Raw genomic sequence first — 14627 nt, forward strand, 5'->3', positions numbered from 1 at the left:
TGAACGAGGTTGCACATTAATATTTTATTCAAACTTGAGTCCATTCAAGGAGTGGAAACCATTTCCTTCTTACAGTGAACAACTAAATGTAATTTTGTGTTCAGGTGAAATGCTGGACACAGCAGGCAGTGTGGTGGAACAGTCCACTCTGGGCAGGTGCGTGAACAGAGCTCTGGGTGACAGCGAGGAGAACTTGCCACACCTGTTCGACCTGTACACCTGTGACCTGCTGCACTTCACCTTCCCTCTGACTGCATCACAGCATGAAGTGAGTGACTTAAGCTATGTGTCCATATAGCGACGCGACAGCGGTGGCGGCAGCGACAAAAAGGCTGATAAAGTGGCGTGGCAGGCAGACTTTTTTCTTTCTGGCTTGACTTCTGATGATGAATCTGTCAAAATCTCTCTCAACCATGCTGTATTTAAGGTCAACTATATTTGAAGCTAGTTATGTTGGTGAGAAAATTGAAAAGACGAGAAATGAAATGAAAAATCCACTTTTATTTCAACAAAATGCTCAAAAAGCGGAATGAACCTGATGCCTTGACAACCTTTTAAAGAATCCTTGCTGGATGACGTGCAGCTCAGGGAATACATGTATTTGACGTAAAAAAACAGTCAAAATAGATTAAAAACCTGGTTATGGTTTTTTTCCGAATATTTGGAATGACTAAGACCATGCCAATTTTTTTTGCTCCCAGGAGGGAACAAAATCTTGCCGCCAAAACCGTTGCGCAGCACATCGCCACCATCGCGTTGTGCATATGGAAACGTGTTCTTTGTTACTACTGTTGCGATTGGTTTTGCCGCTGCTGCCACCTCGCCGTCACTACCGTAAAATCCCTAACAAACGCCCTGTGTCTAGCAAACGCCCACCCCCCACTTTTTGCCAAAAGTTGTGCAGAGGGGTCACTCACTACCTAGCAAACGCCCACCCCGGTTTAAATTTTTTTTTTTAATAGAATAAGGTACCTGATTCTATTGTTATAGTGGGTTATTTTTATTTACAAAATACATGTATACAGTCCCAAAAGAAACCAACAGTGATTTAAAATGTGTCTATATCACTAACCCAAAATCATCACCATCGCTGGGAAGATCAGGCTAATTCATGAAAATAATTGATTTCTGGAGAGAAAAAACATTTAGGTTTTGTTTTTACATTTAGTCAAGTTTTGACTAAATGTTTTAACGTAGAGGGGGGAATCGAGACGAGGGTTGTGGTGTATGTGTGTGTGTGTCTGTCTGTCTGTGTGTGCGTGTAGAGCGATTCAGACCAAACTACTGGACCGATCTTTATGAAATTTGACATGAGAGTTTATGCGATTCAGACCAAACTACTGGACCGATCTTTATGAAATTTGACATGAGAGTTTATGGGAATGATATCCCCGGACGTTTTTTCGATAAATACCTTTGATGACGTCATATCCGGCTTTTTGTAAAAGTTGAGGCGGCACTGTCACACCCTCATTTTTCAATCAAATTGATTGAAATTTTGGCCCAGCAATCTTCGACGAAGGTCGGACTTCGGTATTGCATTTCAGCTTGGTGGCTTAAAAATTAATTAATGACTTTGGTCATTAAAAATCTGAAAATTGTAAAAAAAAAAGATTTTTTTTTAAAACGATCCAAATTTACGTTTATCTTATTCTTCATCATTTTCTGATTCCAAAAACATATAAATATGTTATATTCGGATTAAAAACAAGCTCTGAAAATTAAAAATATAAAAATTATTATTAAAATAAAATTTCTGAAATCGATTTAAAAACAATTTCATCTTATTCCTTGTGGGTTCCTGATTCCAAAACCATATAGATGTGATATGTTTGGATTAAAAACACGATCAGAAAGTTAAAAAGAATAGAGATAAAGAAAAGCGTGCTATCCTTCTCAGCGCAACTACTACCCCGCTCTTCTTGTCAATTTCACTGCCTGTGCATCGAGCGGTGGACTGACCATGCTACGAGTATACGCTCTTGCTGTAAAAATGCAGTGAGTTCAGTTTCATTCTGTTAGTTCGACAGCTTGACTAAATGTTGTAATTTCGCCTTACGCGACTTGTTATTATTGTGACACTGGATTTTTTTGTTCAGTCAAAATAAAGTGAGCTCAGCCTCAACATCTGTCAAAGTGTGTGTGTGTGTGTGCTTTCGTACTTCGTGCGCATGTTTGTGGATGCGTAACTGTGGATATCTGTTGGTGTATGTGTGTGGGAGTGTGTGTGTGTGTGTGCTTGTGTGTGTCTCTGTGTGTGTCTGTGTTTGTCTGTTTGTGTTTCTTGTCCCACTGTATTTTTCTGACATGGTTGTATCACTTTTTTTCTCGTGAAAATGTGATGACACTTTATCTTGCAAAGGTGTGTATACCTAGCAAACACCCACCCCCTACTTTTACCCGAAATCTGTGCGGAAGGGGGGTGGGCGTTTGCTAGGGATTTTACAGTATATTGAAACATATCCCATGACCTCCCTTCTTTGTCTCTGTTACTTCAGTATGGGTATATATGTTGTATTTTTATAGCTCAATAAATACATCATGGACTCCAAAAAATATATGATAGTGCAGATTCCGATTTGGGCAAAGGACTACTTTCCTCCCGACCTTTGACCTCGCTCGCGCCGAACAATGTGACACATTTGTATGAAGTTCTAAAATCGTATTGCACGGCTCAGAAAACCATATCAGTTGCACGCAAAAATGAATCTCAGAACTGATCTGATGTATGAGATGCAATAAGCAAAAGTTTCTTTCCTTATGAAAGCAATGCAGGTCGAAAAAAACGAACATTCAACTTACAAGATAACCAGATGCTGGCGAACCAAAACAAAAACACGAGTACCCTCCCCTTGCATCGTTAGCAGACGACTTTTGAGAATCTGTCGGTAGTGTGTTTTGCCGGTGTGCGCCTTCAGCTATCAAACATCGGCTGTTTCACGTGTTTTGCGAGCAAGTCTACTCTTTTGCCTGGCTCTGCAGTAAGTCCACATATTTTTCCGTAATCCAGTCATATTCCTTCAAAATGCAATCAATCGGCGGTGACAGACGTGTCGGTCGCGTTTTCCTCTCACCCATACCAGTTTAAGTTCATCCATGCAAACACACTCGCAAAACAGTTTATCACGTAGATACATTTCAAATAGGGAGCAAATGGTTAAATCTAAACCTACATATTTGTTCCCTAAGATTTGCTTCTCTGTCAATAAGCCTAATTACACACGTTCGAGAAAAACAACGTGGAATCAATTCTGAATCGAGTAAGCCAAATGGGTCCCAAACCCGTTTCGCCCGTTCTGCCGACCTGAAACGCAAAACAAAAGAATTGTGCGCTTCAACTAAATTAATTTCTATTCGACTTCATTACTTTCTTGCAACTTATGAACCTTTACTTAAAGCTTTTAAATGGTCTGAAAGTAGTGTTACCGCGTACTTATCGATGCACTCATTCGTTTTATTTTTTCAGCGACGGTCACTTAGTTTAAGGTTGCAAAAGGGCTAAGTCTCGCTGGCAACAGTTTTACCCTGCACAGATCGCAACAGTGCCGCTAGTAGTCTACACTTTGTGTTTGATGGTAGAATGGGATATACAGATTACAACACTCGTGGTTTTTTATATGGCTTGTATTTCAGTCAAGACCCAGCGGGAATATCAATCGAGAGACACTCGCCAGAGGCTCGTGTCTCCCGATGATATTCATCCGCTGGGTCTTGACTGAAATACAAGCCATATAAAAAACCACTCGTGTTGTAACCTATACATAGCTTCACCTGTCTGTTTGACTTGTACACCTGTTACTTGTATGGCACATTCCCTCCTGCCTCCTCACACCTGTTAACCGTATAAAATTATCATGTTCCCTGTCCTACCTCCTCACAGCATGAGAAAGTGACTTGCCTGTCTGTGTTTAACCTGTACAGGGCCGGACTACCGGGGGGGTTATGGGGGTTGCGCAACCCCCCCCCCCCTAGCCTAAACATGTACCTTACTTATTTAATTTTTTTTTTATTATTGCTTATTTTATGCCGTTTCATGCAAGGAGCGACCATTATCCTATCTCAGAATATGACCTACCCATCAGCTTCAGGGGGCTTTGCCCCCTGACCCCCACAAGGGGCTCTGCCCCTTGACCCCGCCCAGGGGCGGACGACGGGGGGGGGGGGGGGGGGGGGGGGGTGTTTCTAGGGTTTCCGGACCCCCCCCCCCCACCCAAAAAATAAAAATATTGAATGAGGTATGCATTTCTTTTTTTTACATTGAGTTTCAATTTTTGGGGTATTATTCAGTGACAAAATCTGCTGCCTGAAACTGGTAATGATCATCCTCAGAATGCACCAGATTGCACCATTTTGCATCCTTTTTTTCAAAATTTTCCGGGGGGGCATGCCCCCGGACCCCCCTAGCAAGCTAGGCACTTTGCGCCGTCGGATCGGTGCTTCGCGCCTTCACACCCATATCTTCACAATATACTTTTGAACCCCCCCCCCCCCCCCATAAAATGAACTGATCCGCCCCTGCTGCCAGGGGGAACATCCCCCTGGACCACCACTGGCAACCCCCCCTCTCCTCTTAGCCTAGTCCGGCCCTGCTGTACACCTGCTGTTCATGATGATGATGATGATGATGATGATGATGATGATGATATGTCCACAGTTGCTATGTGGGTGTATAAAGAAAGGCCTACAACAGCCACACATCAGCTTGGTAGAGCTGGGACTGGGGCGGGGTGTGGTGGTTGTGGTGATGATGATGATGACAGTGATGATGATGATGATGAAAGTGATGATGATGATGATGAAAGTGATGATGATGACATGTCCACAGTTGCTGTGTGGGTGTATAAAGAAAGGCCTTCAACAGCTACACATCAGCCTGGCAGAGCTGGGACTGGGGCGGGGTGTGGTGGCGCTACATATGCTGGTGGAACAGATGCGAGGGCGACTACAGGCGGTGCTGGACATGTCGGGCGTCAGGCCAAACGCTGTGGAGGCACTGAGGGTCGGGGCCGCGGGACCCAGCGCTGAACTGCTCAATACTCCAGATGAGATGGTACGCATCACATTTCTTGTACTTACTCTTAAGGACAGCTCTTCTGTCTCACTTTTCTTTTCTTTAGGACAGCTGTTCAGTGTGTCAAACTTCTTCCTTTAGGACATATGCTCTGTCTGTCTGTTTGGGGCAGCTTAATTGTGATATGGAGATGTGCGTTACAAAAGCATTCAGGAAGCTCTTAGATCCAGTTCTGTCTCTTCAGGTCCAGTTAAAGGTTTCTGTGGAGGTGAATGTTAAAAAAACACCAAGTTACCAGAAGCATGAGGTTGAGGATTTGAGTCAAAGCCAGAGGTATTTGTTGAGTTTATATTCAGTGAGAGTCATGAACATACCTCTGTCAGTAGATATCAATCGTGCATCCTAATTTCTTGTTTTGCTCTTCTCTTTTTCCTCTTTCATTTACTGTTTTACTTATTGATTAATTGATTGATTTATCATTTTTGTTGAATTTATCAGACTGAGGACATAGTTGTGCTGAGACTTCTGGTGGAAGAGATGCAGCCGCGACAGGATCAGCTATCAAACGATGAAGCCATGAAGGAATGGCTGGTCCACTACGGCTCTGTGGCACCCGTGGTGCTTCGCATTTTGACCGACAGCGATGCTATGCTGGTGCCACCCATTCAGCCTGCTGCTGCTGCAGAGAATGCACAAGAGGAGGAAGAGGAAGCTCAGCCAGTGAACACACTTCCCTATGGAAACAAATGTCAGCAGCAGCTTAAGGCAATTAGGTGGGTGATTGTTACAAAGTGGAAACCCACACCCCCCCCCCCCCCCCTCCTTTTAAGACCTAAAAAAAACTGAGAGAAAAATCAGGTCTTTTTGCATATTTTGAAAAGTCCTTACTCATTTTCTATCTAATGTGAGAGCTGAATGTGTGTAGGTGTGTGTGGGGGGGGGGGAGGGGGGGGAGGAGGAGGAAGGTGGTCAACTGCGTGTTTTTTTCTTTACAATTTCACATTTTCATGAGCTGGGATGAAGTAAAGTTAGCAGAAATGAATTGTATTTCTTGATAACTTGTTTAAGATGCTTGTGGGCACGAGCGAGCACCCTGAAGCTGTTCCTGGACTTTGTGGTACCACTGAAGCAGGGACCTGAAAAACTGCACAAAGCTCTTGGCAAGATCAACATGAAGCTGATGTGCAAGGTACCTAGAACTATACTTGGAACATCATGCTTTCAATAGAGGATGTTCAGAAATAAATTTGTTCTGGGTTTCATGGGCTGTAGAAGAAATGCGCCCCTTTAAAATAAGGCAACTATAATTATGTTGTGTTAAGCGATGGGTGAGCGTGGCAGTAATATGAACTGCGATGTTCATTTTGTGCATTTTCAGCTTGATTCGACGCCTTTTCTTTAAGTAAATATGCACATCATAACTCAAAATCACAGGGGCCATGATCACTTAAATTTGTTGCAAGTTGAAAAGACGACCAGAGTTATTTCTGGAAAACGTCGGTTATTGTCTGTTTTTTTGGTTTGATAGATTTTGCCTCAGACTTGCAAAAAGGAAATGTAAAGCGGACACTGAATTTGCAGTAGCAAGATTAAATTCATAATTACGTAATCATTGATGATATAATGAATAACATTAATATTGTTCACGAGAGAGGAGGCAAGCATTGCTTTGTAACATAGGCTTTGTGTTAATACTCAATTCTTTTTGTTTTTGATAACTAATAGTTGTTGGATGAGGAGATCAGTATGAAAGACAAGAGGAGTCTGGCTCAAATTGACAAGTTTCTCAGGCATGCCAATGGCTTCATGATCAAGGGACTTCTTGGGTAAGAATTGTATTGCTGCTTTGTGTCTGTGTGTATGTGTGTGTTTGTCTGTGTGTATGTGTGTGTTTGTCTGTGTGTCTCTCTCTGTCTAAGACTGTCTGTCTTTGTGTCTGTGTGCCTGAGTGCTTGCCCTACAGTTTAAGCTGCAAGAATATGTATCAGTCATTATGACGCAGCTTATGTAATGCATAGCTGATAATTGCTGTTGTAATGTCAAGATTTATTGACAGAATTAATTATTTTAGTTTAAAGGCAGACTACCAGAGTTGGTTTAAGACACATCTGCATTAAAATTAAAAATCCTTTTGATCCCAGGGACCATGCAATTTTAAAATCGTTCAGGGTGTCAATCACAGATCAAAACTTCGGCGAAAGTCAGAGCTACAAAGTCACATGATGCAGATTTTTCTGATTTCAGACATTATTGACAGACTGTCATCCCTGGATTTTGCATGTGATCTAGAAATCTTGGACTCATCAGTCAACATTTTTCTGTGTACAGGAAAGTTGGCCAATGTGCATACTGTGAGCAGAAGTTTGAAACAGCACCAGTGGAACTGCCCTGCAAGCACACACTGTGCAACAGTTGCTACAGAGACAGTTGTCATGGCCACACCGATGCAAAATGTCCTCAGTGTGAGAAACCGGTGCCTCGCAACTTTGACCCCTCTGCTTCGAAACGCCAGGACAGGTGAAACATGAGATACTTATTTGAGCTCATAAATGGTAATGGTGAGAGTAACATTCCTTATTGACTCACCTGAAAAATCAATAGAGTCTTTGTTATGAGCAGTATATACGTTCAGCCAGCCAGCCTACTGTCTGTCTACGTAAAATAAAACTTAAACGTTGAAACTCTATGAGGTTTTCTCTGAATCGTTATTGAAGCTGGAGCTTTGAAACTTTAAACACTTCTAGGGTTTGATAATCTAAAGACAGGGCGCAAATCTATTTGACCGTTGTCAATTTTCAAGGTGGCTGCAGGGTCATGTTCAGCATGGCTTACAACAAATTAACATTGTACCATAATTTCTTTCAGAGAAGCAGTAGAGCTGTTGGGACGGTACCAAGGACAGATCAGTGGGTTCCTGATGGCGGTGGTGTCCCAGCTGTGTTTTGCTGGCAAGGAGCCTCCAGAACCTGAGGCTGTCAGGCACATCTTTGGTTACATCATTCACAAGTAAGGGCGGAGGATACATGAAAAAATGTCAAGTGTTTAATAGTCTTGTTTGACCTATACTGTTTTGCAACGTTATGCTTATCCTGTTGATACTGCTGCTTCCTCCCCACTCAACTCCCACCCCCAACACACACAGAAAGTATGGCTACCTGAATAGATGTTTTCTGAAATTAACTTTCAAAGGATTCTCAAGCGGTGTGGCAGAGTAAGAGCCCCTGACATCGAAGCAAGCTTTTCAAAGGGAGGCGAAGCAACATCAAGCTGCTGACCGGCTTTAACCTGCTATCGCGACGAACAAGTAACTCTGATGCGTGTGTTATGCAGTGTGCGCTTAATATGAATAACCCTTTTCTTTCGATAATATACTCATCGGAGTTTACAATTTGTTGCGGCCATGATAGCGGGCCCACAGTGATCACTGACAACGTGTTTTGGCCGAGGTCACGCGGGTTTGGCTTGAAGTCACATGAGTTTAGGAAAACACACGTGCTTAGGGATCACTGGCAGTGATCTGTAAGCAATTGGCAGTGAATTGTGCCTCCGATGTGCATATTTTTGAAAGAAAGGGTATCGTATCGTGTGCACACTGCATAACATAATTGTATTAGAGTTTGTTGTTCATTGCAATGGCAGGTTAAAGCCGGTCATTATCGTAAAGTTGCTTCGCCTCACGTTGAAAAGCTTGCCTCGATGTCAGGGTATCTAACTCTGCCACACTGCTTGAAAATCCTGACAGAATTACAGTGTATTTCCAAACATTGTTTATTGGCAGATGAAAAAAGGTTATACATGTAAAAGCCAACTCATGCAAGAAAACAAGCACAAACGCAGAAGAACAAAGAAGATAGACTCCAGAGTGCTACCATGCAGTTTGTATTTTTTTAGTGTCCATTTTTGACTCACATGCGAAGCAAAAGTGAGTCTATGTACTCACCCGAGTCGTCCGTCCGTCCGTCCGTCCGTCCGTCCGTCCGGACGTCCGTCCGTCCGGAAAACTTTAACGTTGGATATTTCTTGGATACTATTCAGTCTATCAGTACCAAATTTGGCAAGATGGTGTATGATGACAAGGCCCCAAAAAACATACATAGCATCTTGACCTTGCTTCAAGGTCAAGGTCGCAGGGGCCATAAATGTTGCCTAAAAAACAGCTATTTTTCACATTTTTCACATTTTCTCTGAAGTTTTTGAGATTCAATACCTCACCTATATATGATATATAGGGCAAAGTAAGCCCCATCTTTTGATACCAGTTTGGTTTACCTTGCTTCAAGGTCAAGGTCACAGGAGCTCTTCAAAGTTGGATTGTATACATATTTTGAAGTGACCTTGACCCTGAACTATGGAAGATAACTGTTTCAAACTTAAAAATTATGTGGGGCACATGTTATGCTTTCATCATGAGACACATTTGGTCACATATGATCAAGGTCAAGGTCACTTTGACCCTTATGAAATGTGACCAAAATAAGGTAGTGAACCACTAAAAGTGACCATATCTCATGGTAGAAAGAGCCAATAAGCACCATTGTACTTCCTATGTCTTGAATTAACAGCTTTGTGTTGCATGACCTTGGATGACCTTGACCTTGGGTCACATGTATTTTGGTAGGAAAAATGTGTAAAGCATGTGAGTCATATGGGCTTTGCCCTTCTTGTTACTGTAATGAACCTGCATGTGAATTGTGCTCGACAGGAAAGTGGAAATTCTGTTTTTACTGTGCAGGTCCAAAGGCAGGACCCTGCTACAGACTAAAAACATGACAGTGCATGACGACCTGATTGATCCCACACCTGTCCTCAGGTCATTCTTGCTGCGACTGCTGCTCAAACACAGGTGAAACTTCTAGTTACCTCTCATTACCAGTCAAAACTTTGTCGCTGTTTTTGGAGAAGGAATCATATCATTTTTATATTCGCTCTAACAGCTGTTCTAGCATGTTTTGTTTGTTTATGATCAAACGTTCAAACAATTAAGGTATGTTTTTAATTTCCAGGTATGCGTGAACGTTATTTTCAGGTTACATATTGTACTTGGTGACATTGTGTGTTAAGGTTAAGGTTGTTAGTTTAAGTCTTTACATTGCCGCAGACATGGTGTTACTTACTCATCGTTTGGTATGCAACTTGTATTGATTAATTAATTGATTGATTGATAGTACAAACATGATGAACTTGGTTAACTTTTGTCGTTCATGCTGTTTTCAGTAAGGAAGAGGTGTACAGTCATCTTGATGAGTTCCTGAGAAATGCTGAAGAGATGGTTGACCAGGAGGTAGCAGCATCCAAGGACACAGTGGGGACACCCACACTGTTGGAGTTCAGCCTGCTCATCATTCACTGTCTAGAAGTAGGTGGCAACAGATATTGGTATTATTTTGCTGTGGCAGTAGTCTATCTGTTTTGATTTGCGCTGACAATACGTCGGTCTGTCTCGATCTGTTCCTCTCTTTCTTTGTGTCTGGTCAACACAGTCCATTGGAGCTGTGATTTCAGAACTAACTGTCCTTAACATAAGCAAGAGAGAGAATGTGTGTGTGTGTGTGTGTGTGTGTGTGTGTGTGTGTGTGTGTGTGTGTGTGTGTGTGTGTGTGTTCAGCTTAGTACCTTGATTTGCATCCCACCTCACATCATTTTACTTCAAACCTGACTGGAAACAGGCAGAACCACATGCTGACAGAGAATTGCACAGACAAGGCAGATCCACCCAGTTTTCTTCTTGTTTTGGTTGTTTTTCAGTTGTTTTAGTATTTCTACAGACAAGATATATACCTCTCTATCAGAGAAAAATAATGTCCTCACAGGATCTTCACCACGAGCAGGAGGCACTGAACAGCTCCACCAGGGATGCAGACACCAACCTGCTTTCTCTGGCTGGCACGCTGTCACACCTGGCCAACGCTTTGGAGCCAACGCCCATCATGCTGACCTCTCTATACTCATTGGGGAGCCTGCGTTATGCTTTGGACGCCTGCGTGCATGTTGTGTACAAGGCCTTTGTGGCCCCAGGCACTTCAGGGGACATGTCAGATGAGCTGGAAGATGTTCTGACAGAGCTACAGGAGCTATGCCTCAACAACACCACAGACTGGCCCAAGTATGTAAATGAAGAGGTTGCTTGATAGAGTGGGACTCCCCTTTTTAGACCCCCCCACCAGATTATAGATTTTTCCGCCTGATTTAAGAATATTTCCCCTTATTTTGTGAACATAGAGAGTCTGAAAGTTAACCTTCATTTTAAAAATTCAAAACTTTTATGAACGGATTTTTTTTAGGTTGGGGGCTGTATTTTTATGGCTTAGATCCAAATTTTTTTTTGCAGGGGGGGGGGGGGGATGTTTTCCGTTGGGTTTGATGGTAATTTTACAGCTGGACATCAACTCTGTTCATGTTGAGGTTATCAAGTCAAATCTTTGCTTGAACTTGACTTTCTGTTAATGCACGCTTCTCTAGTAATCTGGCTTTGCAAACGCAGAAAAAAAGACTGGCTTTCCCTCTGTTACCTCTGTAAACACTTTGTCCAACTATAGTTTCTTTTCATTGCTCTTGCAGGAAGTTTCTGGTTAAGCAACTGTGCAGGCAGTATGGCATCCAGGCTTACTCCACCCTGGCAAAGCTTGCGAAACAACAACCATTGCTGGAGTGGATTATAGTGCAGGAGCCTGCAAACAAGGTACGGATGGATGTGTACATAGAGGTTACACGCTGAGTCTCAGTGATTATTAAAAATAATGGTCGAAGTTAGCGGATCATGAAAAATGCAAGCTTTAGCGAGCTTTTTCATGACCGCGAACTGAGACCATTATTTTTTATAATCACTGAGACGAGGTGTGTAACCTCTTTATTCCTCCTTTCTTCAGTTATTCATAGAAAAGAGGAGGTCTTTTGCGAAAGTTTGATCGAATCCTATTCACTCAACCAGTCAACCTGCGCAGGCGATCGATTAATGCGCGGTTGTATAGTTCCGTGCAAATCATTCCATTCTGTTAACACTTCTTGTCAGTTTTCCTATTTTGGACTAAAATCAAGTACACAGATATGCTGTTATTCTGCTGTGGCGGCAAAGGCAGATATTGTGTGTTCTGTATATGTTTTGGTATCGCTTAGGATAATGTTCTTTCGTCAAATGGGACTAGCAGACGAACTTTTGCACCCGTGTTCCAACGTTAAAAACTGTATGAAGTTCAGTTTTCTGGGGAAAATAGTGTATGAAACCGCTTTATGTTGTTTAAATTGATGAGATGTGTGCATTTGGTTGCGTGTGATCTGTTTATTAAATGAAATATTGTTGAAAACTGACCGTCGGATTGCAGTCTGTTGTCGAAGAAACTGAGTGAAAAGAAGGGGAACTACTCTTGTCGCTAGACAAAGTATGAGTTACTTGCCTTGCGGGAAATTGCTTGTGATGAACGTTTGAGCACGGCAAATCTAGATTCAGAAAACAACCGAACTCATGGATTTTATATGAAGATTCATGTGTTCAGGCCTGTAGTTGTTAATTTAAATGCGGTATGTTTGTATTGTTTGCTCCAGAGATGTATACTTCGTACGTTAGAGTGTTCGGAACTTTTCAGTCGCAAAAAGTAGTACCGAAACAGAACAACTTCTCAACCCATTGCACTATCGAGGATTCAGGCTGTTGCTGGGTCGTTATTTGTTTGGTTGCTGGGTCATTATCGAAAAATAACTACCCCTACAAGTTTACAGAGGTAAAGAAGCAGAGGGGGGAATAATAGCATTTAGAAGTCTTTATCAAGGATCAGAGCCAGTGTTTGCTCAAGCAGCTGTATTTTATTTTGTAACAGAACTTGGTTACAGCATCGCAACCACGTGCGGTCATCATAACCCACTCCCCTTGTTCCCCTCTCCCAAGCTTTAAAGTGAATTTAAATGCATTTGGTGTTTATAAAGCTCGCTGGATTTAGATTTGTTGATGATGGTTAAGCAACTTAATTACGTCCATTGCTTTTAAATAGAGAGTGTGTTTATGTGTGTGATAGTGTGTGTGTGTGCAAGTGTGTGTGTGTGTGTGTGTGTGTGTATAGCAGGGAACAAATTCTGCAAGAGTTGTTCAGTTGACTGCTGTGTTTAGGTGGAAGAAGTTGCAGACAGATACCTGGTGTGCTCTCATGACTACAAGACCATCCGCGATCAACTAGCACAGTGCAAGCTGGACGGAGACTTCAAAGACTTACTGGATACTCTGCAGGTATGTTCTACGTCATATACTATCCTGACTGCATCCAAAACTTTGCATCCTTGTCTGTATGGATTGTACGCCTCCCCCATAGGTGCATTTGACTGCTGGAAGCTGAAATTACATCAATCTGACATTCCAGGAAGAGTGTGTGAAGAAAGTCAAGTTCCTAACCCAGAAAGAGTAATGATTGAGGTATCAATGGCATTGTTTGTTCTGAATTGTCAAGCTCAGTGTTCTTGCTCTACCTGCAATATTGACAAGAGTGTATGTGTGTCAGAATGAAGACTGAAAAGGCCTGAATCAAGAAAGAGTGATGCTGTCAAAAAGGTACTGGTGGTCTTCAAACATATTTCAGCGAATTTTTTGTACCTCATTTGCATTCATTCATTCATAAGCTTGTGAGGTGAAGGGTCTACTCAGTATCTCATTTGTGTGTGTCAGAACTTGCCTGGAGGTGATCAGAAGGAGCTGCTGCTGTTACTGGCCCTTCACAGGGAGATGACTATGTCTGTGCTGCACCCTCTGCCCCAACAGGTTCGCAGTGAACGGGTAAGGGAATGTTTTTTTCTTCTTAAAGTTTTGACTCACCTGAGCAATAGGGAGAGTCTTAGTATTGAGCAGTGTTAGGTTATGATGTCATTGTTTGATTTGAGTTCCCAGCCTAGTGTCTGATGTATTTTAGTCTTGGCTAGACTATTGGTGATGTCATCAAGTTATGATATCTTAATTTTTATCTGCACATGGGATATTCTTAGGATTGGAGAACTAACTAGATAATGATACAGGTAGCAGTTGGGTCAAGCTTGGGTTAATAAGTACAAAAACATTGTTCTCTTGAACATTATTTTTGGAAGCTATAGCACCAGGTAATTTGTTTTTGATTCATACATTTTGTCTGACATGTAAGCATTTGCTTTTCTTGTTTAAGGTTAAAAAGCAAGCGTTTTATTTATCTCTCTTTCTCTATTTCTCTCTCGCTCTCTTTCTGCCTCGTATGGGAACACAAGCACACACGCATGTAGCCAAGTAGGCATGCATGACACACACACGCACACACACACGTACATACACACACACATGCACATGCACACACACACACACACATAAACAAGGTCCCTATTTCTCTCTCCTCTCCCTCTCCACCTTTTACCTGTACTGTTCAATTCAGAGTCTACATATTCTTAAACAAATCACAGGCAATGTATATTTTTTTCATAGTTTAAATGCATTATGCTATATTTTATTTTCAGGCTGATGCAGTGAAAGCTTTCATACAAGACTGTGCAGTTCTGCGAGAAAAGGTATGTTCGGTTCTTTCGCTTTTTTTTCTCTTCAATCTTTGGCTTAACCTTAGATGCTCTTTCAAAATGCTTCTTATTTTGTGCTGTGTATGTCTGCGTCTACCTGACT

The 14627-nt window shown here is 42.1% G+C and overlaps 1 protein-coding gene across 1 annotated transcript in view; it reads left to right on the top strand.

Annotated features, from left to right (window-relative positions):
- The window catches only part of LOC138962192 (E3 ubiquitin-protein ligase rnf213-alpha-like), a 106590-nt gene that overhangs the window by 52104 nt on the left and 39859 nt on the right, over positions 1-14627 (top strand). The window contains exons 51-64 of the mRNA XM_070333922.1: positions 105-268; positions 4826-5050; positions 5510-5784; positions 6080-6200; positions 6737-6837; positions 7340-7528; positions 7877-8017; positions 9744-9854; positions 10226-10367; positions 10822-11114; positions 11570-11690; positions 13110-13226; positions 13659-13766; positions 14468-14518. Coding sequence (XP_070190023.1) covers positions 105-268; positions 4826-5050; positions 5510-5784; positions 6080-6200; positions 6737-6837; positions 7340-7528; positions 7877-8017; positions 9744-9854; positions 10226-10367; positions 10822-11114; positions 11570-11690; positions 13110-13226; positions 13659-13766; positions 14468-14518 — 2159 coding nt within the window. The remainder of the gene's footprint in view (positions 1-104; positions 269-4825; positions 5051-5509; positions 5785-6079; positions 6201-6736; positions 6838-7339; positions 7529-7876; positions 8018-9743; positions 9855-10225; positions 10368-10821; positions 11115-11569; positions 11691-13109; positions 13227-13658; positions 13767-14467; positions 14519-14627) is intronic.

Source organism: Littorina saxatilis, linkage group LG3, assembly GCF_037325665.1.
Source record: "Littorina saxatilis isolate snail1 linkage group LG3, US_GU_Lsax_2.0, whole genome shotgun sequence".
In the NCBI taxonomy this organism is placed as follows: domain Eukaryota; kingdom Metazoa; phylum Mollusca; class Gastropoda; order Littorinimorpha; family Littorinidae; genus Littorina; species Littorina saxatilis.